The following is an 18032-nucleotide window of genomic DNA, read 5'->3' on the forward strand; positions in this document are numbered from 1 at the left end:
AGGTACTTATGATACTTAAGGTTGCATGTACATACATATAATTAGATAGCATTGCATAAAATTGTGTTCATTCGTATACTTTATCTAACATATTAACAGACCTTTGCAGATGTTTTTGTATCATGTTTTTAGCGTAGCATTATTTCACATAGAAACGCGTAACTTTCAAATAATGTGAACCCTTTGAGTACTAGTATTTCACAAAAATCCAAGAATCGCTTTTTCTCATCTTTAATAACTTCTCGGGTATATAAAAGTATAGATCATGTATAATAAATAACACTGTAAGACTTTCAATCAATGAAATATATGTGTTAAAACCAAATCCAATCTATAGATTGATTTTCTTTCTTTTAAGTTGCAGATATCAATTTATTTCTAAAGGCTTTACACCTACTCTTCTATCTCTCAGTTCCCTTTTGAGTACATATAATATTTTAGAATCGAAAATAAAACTCGGAATCCGGGATAATTTCGCATTCAAATTAGAGAATGAATTAAGAATATTTTTTTAAAAATATAATCATAACAGACATTACAGATTTACACTACGCTGACAACTTTAAACTATGCATATACTGAAAGCAGTAACCAACGTAATCATTCATGCAGAAGTGGATATGGAAACTCAAAGTCTAATTATTTTTTTATGTGAAAAGTGTGGATGTAGACGTCTGCGACGTCATGCGTACTACCTCCGCCTTTATCTCGAAAGTTCTATTCCCACTTACAAGTCAGAGTTATCTATCTTTGCTCATTGTCACTACGTAAATAGAGAAAATGAATTTATTGACGGAACCTTAAATCTCCAAAATGCAGAATCCGATTGAATAAATAATATGTTTAGTATTTTTGTAGAATAATTTGTATATACATCGCTGTAATGTATACTGCGTACAATATTATTTTCTTCAAAGTGCTTAGTTGACACAGAACGGATATTTTTTTTAGATATAAATTTGTAAATCAAAAACTTTCAATATACAGACTAACACTACACAGCCAAATTTAAACTAATATGCATATAGTGAATTAAGTAACATGCAAAGGAGAGAATATTGAATGTGTAAATATGTTGATCTGGAGAGCATATATATGTCTCTAACGTCATCAATACTATTTCCGCCTTTATCTCGAAAGTTCTGTTCTCATTCACAGGTCAGAGTTATCTTTCCTTGCCCATCTTACAAATACTACGTAAATAGAGAAAATTTCGGTACTGAAAATATACAAAATACGGAATCTGATTTAAAAACAAATCATATATTTAGTATTTGTAGAAAAATGTCTGTTTTACATAAGAATATCTTGAAAAAATATTCAAAAACAAAAAAATCAAAAATTGACCAAAAACAAATTCACTTCCGGTTCGGACAGGAAGTACTGGAAACACACGAAAACAACTTCAAAACAAATAGAATATCATGATCTAATACTCCTGTAAATTTCATATCTTTACCTCAAACCGTTTTCGAGAAAACTGCCGGACAAAAGTCCATTTTAAAATTCGAAAATCGGCCGTAACTTCGGACCGGAAGTGAATTTTTCATAAAACGGAATTTTATATAAACTTCATATATCAACCTACTTACATGAGAAAAATTGTGAAAATCTATCCAGCCATCTCTGAGTAATCGCGCTCACAAAATTTGGGAGGAATAATAATAATAATAATAATAATAATAAAAAGAAACAATACAATCACTATAAGTCTTCCGTTGTGAACGGAAGACTTAATAATAATAATAATAATAAGAAACAGAGTAAAAACAATATGTTCCCCAACTTCGTTTGGGGAACATAATAATAAGAAACAGAGTAAAAACAATATGTTCCCCAACTTCGTTTGGGGAACATAATAACTTAGGTATATTCTTTGGATAAATTAATTCTGCTATTGTAAATTTAATCCTTTAAGAATTCAAAAATTCACATCAACTCAAAACTACACAGTACTGATTTCAGTATTGTTTAAAAATTCAGTATTTGTTGTACACATACTAGTACTTAAAAAAAATAAAAAAAATATATAAATAAATGAAAAATATGCATTTTTTATCCTTAATTAATCAGATTGGAAAGAAAATTGTATTGAAAGTCATTGTGTATACTGTATAAAGTATTACAAAATTAAAATCACCATTTTGTTTTTGTTTTTAACAATAAAAAGTGATTTGTGTCAGGATTTCAAATTAAAAAAAATCAAAGTAAGACATTGATTACAGAGTAAACATGTACACATATATAAATAGACAATAATACATGCCCATATAACATCCTGTATCAACCTGAAATGCCAATCCCAGCTACATTAGGGGGCTAAAGGCTGAGGGATGATATATATTCATTAAGAGCCGATACAAGATGTGATGTGGAAAAGGGTATGTTTTATTATATATGTCTGTTATGTAAAATCACAAAAAAGTATGAAATGAATATATAAAAAAACTACAATGTCTAAAACGCAGGGTACACAGATGGTGGATAATTACAATAAATTCATGTAGATTTCAAATGAAGGTGGTCAGAAAGCAATATCAAACAAGTACATATTAAAAAAAATAAAACAAAATGGTTGTAAAGGGTTGTTTTTTTTATCAATAAGGATTTCTGAAAATGTATCAGTGTATTTCTAAAGATCTTTTTTTCAATTCTGTCTTCTGCTTCACAAGCAAGTCAAACAAGGACTTATAGATTTGTAACAATCACATTTTAACATTTCAAGTTCCACATCTTTCTGATCAGTGGCAAACCCATGTAATGAGATGTCACAACGTTCTTTGTCTTGTATGCACAACCCGGTGGTGCACGGCCAGAGTTAAATCCAGCGATGGGTTTCAGTTTGTAACCCAGTTTCTTGATACACAGAGCAACATAAACATTTTCCAAGTGAAAGAAAGGAACATTCTTTGAAGTTTCATAAATCTTTGTAGCCACATTCATATTTGTAACATAGCCTGTCCCAGAGCAAAAACCGGGATAAGTATTATTTGGATAACTTAACTTTGATGCATACCATTTAGAATTTACGTCTCTGACTGGTCCAGCAGACATATGACAAGCTCCTCCCACAGCAGTCTGAAGGCTATTCCCGTGAACAGATACCACGTGTTTTACTCCTTCTAAATTGACATACATATCATCATCTGTCTTCATTACAAACTTTGCCTGTTTGCACTTAGTGCTTGCCCACTTGAAAGCCATTATGGTCTTGTATGTCAGATTCATAAATGCATCAACAAAGTCTTCTTGGAGGATATCATGGAAAATTGCTTCCACTTTTTTCTGGAGATTTTGATCTTTTGTGTTGCCTAGTAGGAATGCGTATCTAATGTCAGATGTGTTGTTTTTGGTTGGGGTTAGCCAGGTTTGACGGAGAGTGTCTCGTGCTTCTCTGTGAGCATGCACAGTCAGAATAAAGAAATTATGTCCACATTACTCTTGCCTTCTCCAGAGTCACATATATGTTCATTATCTATGACATATTTGAAGTTGTGTTCAAAGCAGAATTTACAATAATCAGGTCTCGGGGTTGGCTGTGCTGGTTGAAATTTTGTAGCTACTTTTAAAGTTATTGGTTTGATAGTGGTTTTGTGAGTCTGAATTGTTTTCTGGGATGTGACCCTATAGCCTGGGGTTAATCTTGATGCGGTGCTCCCTGATCCTGATTGAATTGCTGTAAGTATATAAGAATTGCTCTGACCATCATGCTGCATTTCAGAACTACTATTGTAGTTTACAAACTGTTTGAAATCATGTCTAAGTTGCTTGGAAAGCAGGATCAGTGACGTCAAATGATTGTTAGCATTGAGCATGTTAATCAGAACAATAATGGATAACCCTACAAGTATGCAATTGCAAGTGCGGATGCTGAACAATCCAGAACAACGCCTTGGCTTTTCCTCAGTCATGATTAATTCTTTAGTCATTGTGGATTCCTTAGTCATCGAATTATTTTGGACCTCTTAATTCTTAGTATCACAGGCTATCTTACCAAACATCTATAAAGAAAAAAGAACATTTTGTCATTGTAACTTATTCAACTTTTCTGCACATGCGTACAATAGTAAAGCAATACTTTCGTTATGAGTCGTGCACGGGTCTTGCAAAAATTCTGCGTTTATCAATTTTCCCATTGGTGTGTCTCCTTAAATGTTGGTATAATAAAACAACCAACTAAGAAACAAACTGGTCAACATTAATTGTTAAGCAGTATCAAATTAGGAAAAGTTTTAAAGATTTTATTTAAAATCTCCCCTAGAATCATTATTAATTTTATGCAAAGGGACAAATTAATATGAAGTTGTTCACTGTAGAATAATATACTGGAGTACCAATCATTGTTGATGATGTTTGACTCACTGAAAGCTGCATCCAGTAGGTTAGGTGATGTGTGTTTCATTCTATACCAGTACATGAATATTTGCTTTAACATATCTATAAACTGTGAAATCACTAATATTCGTGGGGGTTTAATTTTTGTTGCTTTCGATGTATATAGAGACCCATGGATTAATGCCCACCACGAAATGTAAAATTTCAAATACACAATTACTAAAATAAGAGATACTTCATCCATGGATTCAAAACCCCACAAAGACCTTTTCTAAGACTTCCAAAAACCTTGAATCTTATAAAGATGAATAAAATGAAAATTGTTGCATGAAAAAATTTCATTTTCAAGCTTCATTCTGATGCATTTCCAATTAAATATTAATATTTGGAGTTATCCTTCCTGGCTGAGGATCGGATATCCTTAAATAACAAAAATTTGACTCCACGAAAACATGTGATTTTACAGTATAATGTATACCTTCCAAGTTCAGAATAAATTCTTACATTTGTACAAGATTTAGATACCCCATTTAATTATTTACAGAATTTCTTATTGAATTTTTCAAATTCCCAATCTTTTAATATATCAAAAGAGGGGTATTTTACCTTTTTGGAGTAATATTAATAAATAATTCTCCAGTTCTCAGTCACACAAAGCTATTGGTTTAATACAATGATCAAATACATTTAAAAATGTTTTAAAGAAGGAAAAGCATTCTTGATACATGTATTATCTCTATAAAATTTAAAGCATGCCTTTAAGCTTAGAAAAAAAAACGTGTACGCCAAAGTCATAGTAAGTTTCATTTAGGTTAACCTTTTTTGGCTTTTCCAGTGCTGCACTGGTCTCTCTTCAAATTTTACTTGCCTTTGGCCTATTATTTCTTTTTAGTCCTAAGTCAATTTAGCTACATAATTAGACCCCCACCCTCCCTTTTTTGGAGAGGCCTCTCCAGAATGCACCAGATAAAAAAATCAGAGAGGGCTACATTATTGCAGCTAAAGACTGTTATAAACAACAATTGGAATATAAAGATAACCAGAAGTCAATATAGCTCTATGGGTTTGTATTCAAAACAAAGGAAAAGTAGCACTTGCATTTGAAACCATGCAAAAGCAATAGAACACCGTTCATCAAAATCAAAAGCAGATGCACTTAAATTTTTATCTTATATACAGTGTACTATAAAGTCACATATGCGCCAAATTAAGTTACATCAAAATAAGACAAAAACTGTAAGAGGAAAAGCGTTTAAAAGGAAATTTACAGAAATTTCTATTTTTAGAAACCCTGCCAACACTGTTCATCATAACCATAAACCAATGCTCTAAGATATGTATCTTAGTATAATCTACTAGTCTTGTGTGGTAAGTTATATTGGAATTGATCAAAACTGTTAGAGGAGAAGCATTAGAAATATCAACGATATTTCAATTTTTAATAACCATGGTATCACTGCATTCATCAAAAATAAAAATCAATACATCTTAGTGAAGTCTACTTGTGTGCCGAGTAAAATTAAAATAAGACCAAAACTGGGCGGGGTTGGTGTTTTGAAAAATTGATTACAGAAAGATGGATAGACAGACAGATGGATGGACACCTTACTAGAGCATTAGCTCTCACCAGTAGAGCTTAAAAATACAAATAGTGGACTGCATATTATATGTTTATATCATAAATTTTAAAAGTAAGTGAGAATTTAAAAGAAACTTACCTGCATTTATTTTTTTTAAAATCCCTACAATATTTTTAAATGTATGCATACTTGAGATGCACTTAAGCATGTATATGCTTAGTCGATTGGGAGATCATGTCATTAAAATTGGATCTCAAGAAAAAGAAATTACTTAAAAGTACATTTTTTTTACAGTTGGAACATAAAATTTATACTTTAAATTATGGCACGCCAAATTCACAACAAGAGGCCCAGGGGCCACATCGCTCACCTGAGCAATTGGCTAGGAAAAAGCACATATGAGATCAGAACTGAAAGTTTACTGAAGGGGGGGGTTGAATTTTAACCCCCCAGGGGTCATGATTTGAACAAACTAGAATCTACACTACCTGAGGATGATTTCCTATAAATATCAATAAGCATGGCTTTGAAGTACTTGAAAAGAAGATTTTAAAAGGTTTCTCTATATAATCCTATGTAAAACTTTGATCGGCCATTAGGCCCCACCCTACCCCCGGGGGTCATGATTTGAACAAACTTGAATCTACACTACCTGAGGATGATTCCTGAAGAGTTTCATCTTTCATGTCTCAATGGTTCTTGAGAGGAAGATTTGTCCAATATATTCCTATGTAAAACTTTGATCTGCCATTGTGGCCCCACCCTACCCCCGGGGGTCATGATTTGAACAAACTTGAATCTACACTACCTGAATATGATTCTATATAAGTTTCATCTTTCCTGGCCCAGTGGATCTTGAGAAGAAGATTTTCAAAGATTTTTCCTATATATTCCTATGTAAAACTATGATCGGTCATTTTGACCCCACCCTACCCCCGGGGGGTCATGATTTGAACAAACTTGAATCTACATTACCTGAGGATGATTCCACGTGAGTTTCATCTTTCCTGGCCCAGTGGTTCTTGAGGAGAAGATTTTTAAAGCTTTTTCCTCTATATTCCTATGTAAAACTTTAATCGGCCATTTTGGCCCCACCCTACCCCCGGGGGGTCATGGTTTGAACAAACTTGAATCTACACTACTTGAGGATAATTCCACATGAGCTTCATCTTTCCTGGCCCAGTGGTTTTTGAGAAGAAGATTTTTTAAAAATGCCATTAATTTTTCTCTAATTCATAATTATCTCCCCTTGGAAAAGGACGTGGCCTTTTATTTGAACAAACTTGAATCCCCTTTACCCAAGGAGACTTTGTAGCAAGTTTGGTTGAAATCGGCCCAGTGGTTCTTGAGAAGAAGATGAAAATGTGAAAAGTTTACGACAACAACGACAACAACGACGACAACGACAACGACAGACGACGGACAAATTTTGATCAGAAAAGCTCACTTGAGTCTTCGGCTCAGGTGAGCTAGAAATGAGCTAAATCTAGTTTCACAATTGATAAACTAGGTTTATCGACTGTAAACTATAGTTTACAAACCGTGAACTATAGTTAACGATTCGTTAACTATAGTTTTCATCTGTAAAACTATATTTAACGGCTGTTAACTATAGTTTGCGAATGTTAATCTAAGTTTATCTGTCTGTAATAAAACGTTTACAATAGATTTTGTTGATAAACATAGATTCACGTCTGTAAACTATAATTTACGATCGTTAACTATAGTTAATAGCTGTAAACCATAGTTTACAAATCGTGAAAGTGTATTTATCAGATAATCTATGTTTTGTGATCGCAAATGGTTGTTTTCGGTGTTAAGTATAGTTTACGATTGTGAAACATAGATTATCGCGTTAACTATGGTTTACAAATGTAAAATATAGATTATCGCGCTCTAGTTTACAGTCCGTAAACGATAGCTTACAACCGATAAACCTAGTTTATCGACTGTGAAACTATGTTTTGCTCATTTTTGTGATTTTGGCGTGCCATATCAAGCAGTTCTTTTAATGTCACTTGTTCAATTTGAATAAGCCCACCACGCCCGTCAAGAGTGACAGATGCCTATTGGTACCAGAGGATGAGTACTGAAGACTGTCATTAATTAAAATTGGATTTCAAGAAAAAGAAACTATTTAAAATTACATATTTTTTTTTACAGTTGGAACATAAAATTTATACTTTAAACAGTTCTTTTAATGTCACTTGTTCAATTTGAATATGAATTCATGTGATTTAAAGCACTATGAGCTGAAACTTCGATGTCAAAATTTTCTGTTGCTAAATTGTCATTAACATTTTTTTCAGAGACAGAGAAAAAGATCATTTATAAACTTCTGTCATTCATATTTGTAATTAAAAAAACTACATGTATTTACACACTATGCATGATGCAAAATTACATTATTGTCATCCTGTTCAATATTGTTTTATTAAATACATGTATACTATTAAATAATTGATTGCAAAGAGGTCTTTTAAAATTTCTTTAATCCGAACTATCTGATGTTTTCAAGGCTTTTTTTAAAAAACAATTATGATACATTGCGTACCAAGAAAATGTCAGAACAGGCACCATTTCAACCAGAAGTCTCTGTCGAGACTGTAGCTCTACTGGTTTGTACTTATAACAAAGGATGAGAAAAGAAGCCATTGCCATCAGACCAAAACTGTAGGAGGAGTAGCGTTTTAAAGGAATTTCACAGACATTTCTATTTTTAGTAACGATGGCAACACCGTTCATCGAAATCAAAAACTGATGCACTAAATTACTAGAGTATGTATCACAGTTAGTCTACTTGTGTGCGAAGTATGTATCACAGTGTAGTCTACTTATGTGCCAAGTTATTTTGAAACCAGACCAAAATTGTAGAAGGAGTAGCATTTTAAAGGAATTTCGCAGAAAATTCTATTTTTAGTAACCATGGCAACACCGTTCATTAAAATCGAAAACCAATGCACTAGTTTATGTATCTTAGTGTAGTCTACTTGTGTGCCAAGTTATATTGAAATCAGACCAAAACTGTAGGAGAAGTAGCATTTAAACGGAATTTCACAGAAAATTATATTTTTAGTATCCATGGCAACACCGTTCATCGAATTTAAAAACCGATGCACATTTTATGTATCTTAGTGTAGTCTAATTGTGTGCCATGTTATATTGAAATCAGGCCAAAACTGTAGGATGAGTAGCATTTAAACGGAATTTCACAGAAATTTCTATTTTTAGTAACCATAGCAACACTGTTCATCGAAATCAGAAACAGATGCTCTATTTTATGTATCTTAGTTGAGTCTACTTGGTGTTAGCTGCAGATCTGTAGCTCTCCGAAAAAAATAAATTGATAGACCGGGGAGCTACAGTGCCACCCATTGAAAAAACTGTATATTTATTGCGCACAAAATAAGTGAGCTCCGTTCTTGATTGATTCTACAAAATTCTTACCTCATTTGCAAAAAATGGGAATATTTCAAAAAATTTCTTTCTCCTCTATCAACTACTCTCATAGTTGACATCTGAACGAAGTATTTTGGACCGAATTATCTTTGAAACCAAAATGGCATTATAAATAGGCGAAATGTTCGATAATTAGAAAATCATGCAGGGTCAGAACTCAGAAGGATTATTAATGACAATTTTGAGGAATGTTTGGTTGTGCAAACAGTGAAAGAATATGTTAGGAACATATGGTTAGTTATATTTTGAGATTACAGTTTTAAAACATGGAGAAATAAATCGAGAACTGAGCACACTTTTTTGTGCACGATAAATATACAGTTTTTTTTCGATGGGCGGCACTGTAGCTCTCCGTTCTATCAATATATTTGTTTGGAGAGCTACAGATCTGCAGCTACTTGTGTGTCAAGTTATATTGAAATCAAACCAAAACTGTAGGAGGAGCAGGTCCAGTACAATCAGTACATTTAGCTACGTAGGTAGAATTACCTACGTAGCTTTATTTACCTACCTCAGGTAGCTTTATTTAGCTATTTATATGTAACTTTTCTTTTTATGGAAAAGAGGCAAAAAATCGCAGTTAAATGACTATTGATATTTATACTAGGTTGTCTTTAAAAAACAATCCAAAGCAGAGATAGTTTAAACATTGCTGCGTTTGGTCAATTTAGAGCAAAACATGTAATTCCATTGTTTGGTTATCTGACCATACGTTGAGGTGCGGTGAGGCATGACTGAGTATGATTACTTCACATTGTGCTGAATAATTACCAACCTATTATCATGTTAACCAGAACTGGACCTCTTTATCATTTCATTCAAGGAGTAACTGTCATACATAGCCCCAAAACTTTCAGAACTTTGATTGCAATTGCGCAGAAAAAGACATTTCTTCAAGAGGGAATTTTTCATGAATTGTTTTCACATGAGTTCAAAGTTGAAAATGATCACTGCATCAACATGATAGTTTTTGCACATCCTGAGAAAAATGCTTTTTTGTAGAAATAAATTCATTTGGTAGCTAAATTAAGCTATCTGAGGTAGGTAAATAAAGCTACGTAGGTAATTCTACCTACGTAGCTAAATGTACTGATTGTACTGGACCTGAGGAGTAGCATTTTAAAGGAATTTCACAGAAATTTCTATTTTAAGTAACCATGGCAACACTGTTCATCGAAATCAAAACCGATGCACTAATTTATGTATCTTAGTGTAGTCTAATTGTGTGCCAAGTTAAAATGAAATCAGACCAATACTGTAGGAGGAGTAGCGTTTTGAAAAATTGTTTGCAGACAGATGGACAGCTAGACGGACAGACAGACAGACGGACGGATGACGGACACCTTACTATTGCATAAGCTCTTCTGGTCTCTGACCAGTAGAGCTTAAAATGCATATCATAGGCACATTAATCAGAAATATTTTGAAAGCGATTTCTCTAGGGGAAAATGGAAGTGTGCTTGCCAATAATATGTTTAAATAAAGTAAAATGTTTTCCCTACCTACCTACTCTATTTTTTCTCAGGCTGGAATAGGAAACACACTATTAATTTATCTTGGCCTAATGACCGATTGCTTTTTCTGCTCTCTCAATTTCAATACGCTTGGATTCACAATTTTTCAAACATGTATATTTATATATATTTACATTCGCTGTGTTTTTCTAGTAAGCTTACTGTGAAATTGATTTGAAAAACATTTTCGTGTATACTCACGCGTAGAAATATACACGGAGAAACGTGCGTTAACGTGACGTCACAATGAGACTGCAGCGACGTTGCATCCAAACAGGTAAAATGTAAATATAAGGAATGTTTTTCAGTTTAGAGTGAATAATTGGTGTGTGAATCACACAGACTTGCACATAGGAATATTTTTCATGAAGCGCTAGGCAAATATGCCTACGTGACAAGTCTGTGTGATTCACACACCAATAACTCACACAAAACTAAAAAACATTCCTTAAACAGACAGACGGACAACGGACATTGGGTGATCAGAAAAGCTCACTTGAGCTTTCAGCTCAGGTGAGCTAAAAAAACAAATTTCCAAAAAATGCTTATTCATTTTCAAACAGAAATTTATTTATTCTTTATCAAATGATATAGTAGGGTCTCTGAAATCATAAAGGTCCTTGGAAATAATTTCACTCGGCAAGTCTTTGGCTGACTCCTCAAACCTAGTGGGGCAGATTGGGGGATTTTTCATCATTTCGTGCCTCCTGTTTCTTAATGAAGTGTCCATCACTCTCACATAACAGTGGTCTGGGCCTGGAACTATCCCCTTCACATAAATCACATCATATTTTGTGTCCATCCTCACAATCTATGAAAACAGAAATGTTCAGATAATTATCATAAGCAAATATTGTCAAAAAGCAAGGGCCAACAAGATACCTAATTTTTTTTTCATTCTTATAATTATATAATGTACTGTGTAAATACACATGTATAACTGGCTTGCTGAAATTATACTATTTTCATATACCAATGCAGAAATTGGAGGGAAAAAAAGTATCCCCCCCAGATTAAAATTGTGAAATACAGATACTGAAATGATCTATATTGACATCCAGCCTGCAGTTTTACCTTTAGCCCTCTCTGTGTGTTCCAATCCATTCCCATGTGACCTGGCATCTTCTTACCAGGCCTCACTCCAGCTTGTGACTGAAAATACATGCAAATCATCAAATTGATACAAAACTTTAAATGTTTTAAGCCGTGTCATGAATATTGCCAGGATATATTATAGTGTTTGTCATGTCTGTCTTCTGTCCTTACAATTTCCTGTCTCTTACCCTTTGAGTTTGTCTCAGTTTCTAAGAAACTATTCAATGTATTTTAACCAAAACTTATCCACTAATACATATATTTGTAGCATTGTACCCTTAACCTTTCTTGTGATCTTGACCTTATTAATAATCTACTTTGAGTTTAGATCAGTTTCAAAGTACTTGTAACTACTAGTATTCAAGATACTTTTATCAAAACTCACTGACAATTGTTCAGAACTTTTCAACTGTTTCAGAATTTTTTTTAGAGTTACTAAAAATGAGATAGAGAACTTAAGTCTTTAAACAATGAGATCTTAATTATTATGTACATGTAGCTGTAAGATAAAACATAAGTTCAGAGAAGAAAGGTACATTTTTTTCTAACAGTTGCAATATAAATGCAACTTTAGTTTGGATGAGGTTTACATGTTCTACAGATCTATTTCTTCTAAATGATAAGAAAATAATTGTTTAGTATCAGTTTTGTATGTATAATTGCAGCCAAAAGGATTTGAAATTAGTGGTCTCAATTACTGACCCTTCCTCCGCCCATGGCCCCTGCCTTGCGCCAGTTTTTCCCTCCTCTGTGAGATGCACTTTGACCTTTGAACCCCCACCTCTTCACCACACCTTGAAACGCATGTCCAATCCTAAAACAATCAAAATGAAATATAGTCACCACTTGAGCACTGAAGTGAAATTTTGAAGTTTTTGAAGTTTCCTTCCATACCTCTACATTACTTTTTGTGCAAAAAAGATATTATCTTAAGGATTTCGATCCACTCTTTAAAAAAAATTACTACACTTAGTATGTATATACTGTGAATCCTAGTATCTGTTTAGTTTATATGATTACACATGAACTTACGTTTTAGCACTACAGTCAACATAATCATCAACTCTAAAATGATCTGCTCTAAGTCTGGTTCCTGTTGAAAAAAAAGCATGTTAAGCAATTTTTCTGTGAAATGATACAGTTGATTTCATTAATTTAAATTTTATTCGTTCAAAATTTTTGAGATTGACACTTGTCAAGAAAATATAAGTTGTAATCATCATGAATATTCAACACAATCTGATTGTGGATGAGGCCGAGTTTATAAAAAAGTATAAAAAGACCTGATGCAAAATAATTTACCTTAGAACATAGATGCATACTGTGATTTCAAGACAGATGGGAATTGCATAAACTCTGAAGAGTCAATCTCTGCAGCTTTTCACATTGTTTTGTCTTAGTAGGAGTTTAAAAGGAGTGATTTAAAACATTAAATTAAAACATTCTCATGAAAATTCTACCTGGAGCAATCCTGCATTCTGGAGATATCAAAAATCTGGTTAATTTTCTCTTTGGAGCAACCCCAGCCTCCAGGAATAAGTGATTGTACTGTTTGGTGAACTAAAGAGAGGACATTCAAAGCATTTAAAGAATTGTTTGGCAAATCAAAGATCAGGGGATTGAGACCACCACTGAATTTTCCTTTTTCTTCAATAATTTTCCAACAACCAATCATTTTTGTTGTTGCTTAATCACATATAATTTAAAGTTCTAAAAAAAATGTATATACATAAATTAATATCATATTTATATTAATTAGATCTTTATATCCAAAATGATTTTCATCATGTAGTTAAACCTCTTCAATGTAGATTAACATACTGAATACTGTAGAAACACAAATTTTTGTGAGCATAAAATTTCGTTGATTTGTTGTCTAAAAAGTTTTTGTGGACATAAAATTTTGTTATTTTGAAATTAAACTAATGCAGTTTATTGTCATGCTGAAGGTTTGTGTGGGATTTATTTTCGTTGATAATTGTGCTTACCAGTATAAACAAGGAAATAAACTGTAAAATAAAATTTAATCCCCCATGAATATTTCTGCTTCTACAGAATATTACTTGTAGGAGATGAAAAGCTACAAGTAAATTTTCCCCCTCATACATAATATCATCGTCGCAAGCCACGGGTTTTGTGTCCATTCTATTTCCACAAATAGAATGGACACAAAACCCGTGGCTTGCGACGATGACATAATATGTAATGCAGATGAATTTTTTGTCAGTTCTCATGCATAATTATGAACACAACTGTTTTCAGTATTGCATAATAATTTTAAAAAGATTTCATTGATAAAATTGACTATTTTTACTGAAAATTTATAGCAATAATCAGATATTGTTTTTGTGATGTTTATGGGACTAATTAAAAAATTAGCAATTACCAGCAGAGGACTACATGAGAGAGCACCAACCACAATAGACCCCACATCCCGCGGGAACCAAGGATGGAATCCTTGTGTTTTCTGGAACTCTTCTGGAGGTGTGTATCTTATCACATGGTTATCTATTACCTGAAAAAATACACTTTCATTAACACCATGATCATATCATTTTATACTTTATCAGAACAGAAAATGCAGTGCCAATTTTTTTTGTCTGTTGAAGGAATTTATATCACAAATGTTGATTTTATAGGAGAATAAGCAATTCAATTAAGACTTCAGTCTTAGAATGATTAAAAGAAGAAGGTATTGTTTTAGCTTTATTGTGCCCTTAAAATGGAATGACATCAAAAAGTTTTGAAACTGGCTTAAATATTAGTTAAATAAATGACTCTGATAAATCGGGAAAGAATATGGCATGAAGGTTTACCATTCTGCAAATATGACGTCATAAATGTGAAGCATTTCTCTATTTTCAACAGAAAAAGACTCAAAATGGCAAATTTCAAGGGTGATTTTCCTTTAGAAAACAGTGTCCACAGCCTTCGCCCACATTAATTTTTTGATATTTTGTGCAAAATTCAATAATAAATCACATATCTCAAGATCTTTGTGGGCGATGCCTGTGGACAATGTTATCTGAAAGAAAATTCCATTGAAAATTGGTGTCTTCTGCAACTTTTTAAGAAAATACGGGAAAATGCACATGTTTATGACGTCATAATTGGCATTTAAAAACACATGTGAGAAAAATGACTTGCATGATTTTTCTGCATTGAATTTCAATTATTTAAAAAGCATGAGTTTTCAACTTTTACACCAGTTTCATTTTTTAGAAAATCACAGGGCAAAATTTGTATTGAAACCATACCTTCTTCTTTGAATATAGCTTACTTTTAAATCACCTGTTAATGTGGTGAATTTAAGAAAGGTAGTATATGTGGTTAATACAAACCTGCAAGACTGTACACAACACTTTTTTGCCTTCCTTGTTCCACTGTGGTATTAAGCCAAGCTTTATTGCCAGTACACCTGTTCTTTTTGTGCTGTAAAATTATTTAGAAATATAAACATACTGGATTTCTTACTTTATACCACATATGTCACTTTTGACATTAACTTTTTTAAATTAACTTTTTTTGATGTTTTAATCCTGTATCGTACAGTCTATGCGAAAGTCACCGGACCGTCGGTTTTTACCGTTAAAATTTAGGTCGGGTCGGTAAAAAATTTCAGTATACAGGACCAAATGTCCGGTAAAAAATAAGGCCGAATAAATCTAAATTAAGAGGTACACATGGTCCAATTCCCCACAAATATCCTTTATTTGACCAATTTAACAGTAATACCTGATTATATTTTATGTATTACAACGCTGTCATGATCGTTTTTATTCCAATTCTAATTTTCTCTGTCAAGGGTTAGAGATCTTTAGATAGCTCATATATAGATTTAGTTGGGAAAATATTTAGATAGTTCATACGTAGATTTGGTTGGGAAATTATTTTTCAATGATCATTGAACTTGAGTAACCATAATGAGTTGTTTTAGGAAAAATAAATATGCATTGAAAGTGCATATTAAATTTAAGAAAATATTTGATACATTGTATGTTGTATAAGTCAAATATGAAGAAAAAAATGCATGCAATTGTATAAATAGATACCTTTTACAAAGGAAAATTATAAATAATTAACTTGTCCACTTCACTCTGAATTTATTTAAGGTTAAATTTCACTGTGAGAATTAACCCCATCCCACCCACTCTCTCAATCTCAGTATCATAATGATGTATGGATTTAAAGATATGTATGCCGTGTTAAACAGTATTTTTGCACAGCTAAAACCAAACAAAATTTCTGAAGTATGATAAGCTATCAAAAATGAAGCATTCTCGCAAATTCGACGAAATATTATTCGGTATTAACAAAGTACTGGTCGGGAAAGAACACGATATTCTCATGCATATTTATAAAGGACTGACGTTTATGTTGGATCTGCGCATGTGCGCGGGAAAAGCATCACGAGAATCATCAGGTCGAGGAAACTATTTTTTGTGACGTCTGTTCAGCGAGGAACCAACAAGACTGACAAATCGACCAATCAGCTCAATGAGTTGTATTTAATGCATTTATGGGTTACTACTCAGTACATAAATACTACATGTGTTTTTCGAACAGGCTAGTTTTTTAAATCGCTCTCAGAAAGACGTGGTGCATTTCCCAAGCATTTACATGCTTAATGCATTAAGTACATTATTATCTACTAATCCCATGCTAACATTTGCATACAAATAAACAATGATAAAAATAAGAGTTTTCCCCACTCTATTGTACAGTTCTTTGTTTACAATTTCCACGTGCTCTACTGACAGTGAAAAGACAATTTTACGTGACTATATATTCCTCGGTACAAAAAGCAACTAACTCTGAGATGTGCTCACGTATTGACAATGTTTACAATGTGTACAACTTCGAAACATACAGTATGCTAACAAGAAAGACTGCATTTGTTTGTCAATGTGAGCATGGGGATTCTCAATTAGTAACTATTCTTCCTATTTTTCTAAAACAGGTTTTTAGAAAATGTAAATTGGCTTTCCAGCCACGTGTTTGTAGTGAAAACGTAGTAGACCATCATGCTTTTCGGCTCATTCACGAGATTGGACCATTGTTTGCTGTAAGCATGCGAGACCACGTGTTCATGAATATTTCAATAAGAGGCGGTTTAATATCCGATTCGGAGAGAAAATAATTTTTACAAGATAATATTTCATAACTTTTAAAAGTGATGGAGTGGAATTGTCTTAATTGCAGAAATAACATAACTTATGTTACTTGATGAGACACCACATATATTTATTTCTTTAGCAATAAAACACTAATACAGCATATATATCTTTAAAGGAAAATAGTCGGTCTGGTAAGAAATTGCTTGGTCTGGTAAAAATTTTATTTTTACCAGACATTTTGTCCTGTAAAAATTTTTAACTTTCGCGTAGACTGATCATATTGCTAATAAGTTTTAATTAATCTAATTTAATTAAAAAAACATTTGGCTTTCAAGTAATATATTGTGATTCTTAACATTTACAAAGTCAATAAATTACAGTACCGGTACTTACTTATATTTCCACTGAAAGTCCTCTCCAGCACTTTGTTGAAGACTAGCGAGCATGTTATCTGTCAGTCCCTTCTTTTCTAAGTATTCTTCTCTGATTGGAGAAGTTTTCATGTTGGCTACATCCTCCCATACTTTTTCTCGTAGGTCTGTCAGATTTTCCTCTGTTATTCCGTATGTCCTGGGTGCACTTTTACGTGTCACAAACCATGGCGCTGGCTTCCTTGTCCTCTTTCTGTATCTCTTTTGTTCATGATTTACTAAAATTCTGCAAAATCAAAATTCATATCTGAACAGTTTGTCATTCATACCCTTTGGGGGGGATAAAAGGTAGACAATCTCAAAAAGGTTTGTTTTAATTAATTTGGGTTTTTTTTCAGGCTGAGGACAACCTTTTTTTGTATTCTTCGAAATCATTTTGGAATGGATTTGCTCTGAGTTGCTACAATGCAAGTATATGGGAAGTTTTTTAACTGTGATGAAGGCTTGTTCCGAGACACAGATTATTATAACTAATAAGACACGTCTTCAGTTTCCCAACTG

At 32.9% G+C, this 18032-nt stretch overlaps 1 protein-coding gene and 1 pseudogene across 1 annotated transcript; both read right to left on the reverse strand.

Annotated features, from left to right (window-relative positions):
- Positions 1 to 2592: 2592 nt before the first annotated feature.
- Positions 2593 to 3911, reverse strand: LOC134242597 (beta-1,3-galactosyltransferase 1-like; annotated as a pseudogene).
- A 7522-nt stretch (positions 3912 to 11433) lies between these two features.
- Positions 11434 to 17762, reverse strand: LOC134242598 (large ribosomal subunit protein uL3m-like; the record flags this gene model as incomplete). Its single annotated transcript, XM_062724699.1, has 8 exons — positions 11434 to 11699; positions 11963 to 12040; positions 12686 to 12797; positions 13016 to 13076; positions 13444 to 13543; positions 14370 to 14498; positions 15325 to 15415; positions 17494 to 17762. Coding segments are annotated over 8 exons (1080 nt in total), but the record flags the coding sequence as incomplete, so codon positions are not given.
- Positions 17763 to 18032: the final 270 nt, after the last annotated feature.

This window comes from Saccostrea cucullata, unplaced genomic scaffold (assembly GCF_032062105.1).
Source record: "Saccostrea cucullata isolate Sc308-1 unplaced genomic scaffold, CSIRO_AGI_Scuc_v1 ctg2768, whole genome shotgun sequence".
Classification (NCBI taxonomy): Eukaryota; Metazoa; Mollusca; class Bivalvia; order Ostreida; family Ostreidae; genus Saccostrea; species Saccostrea cuccullata.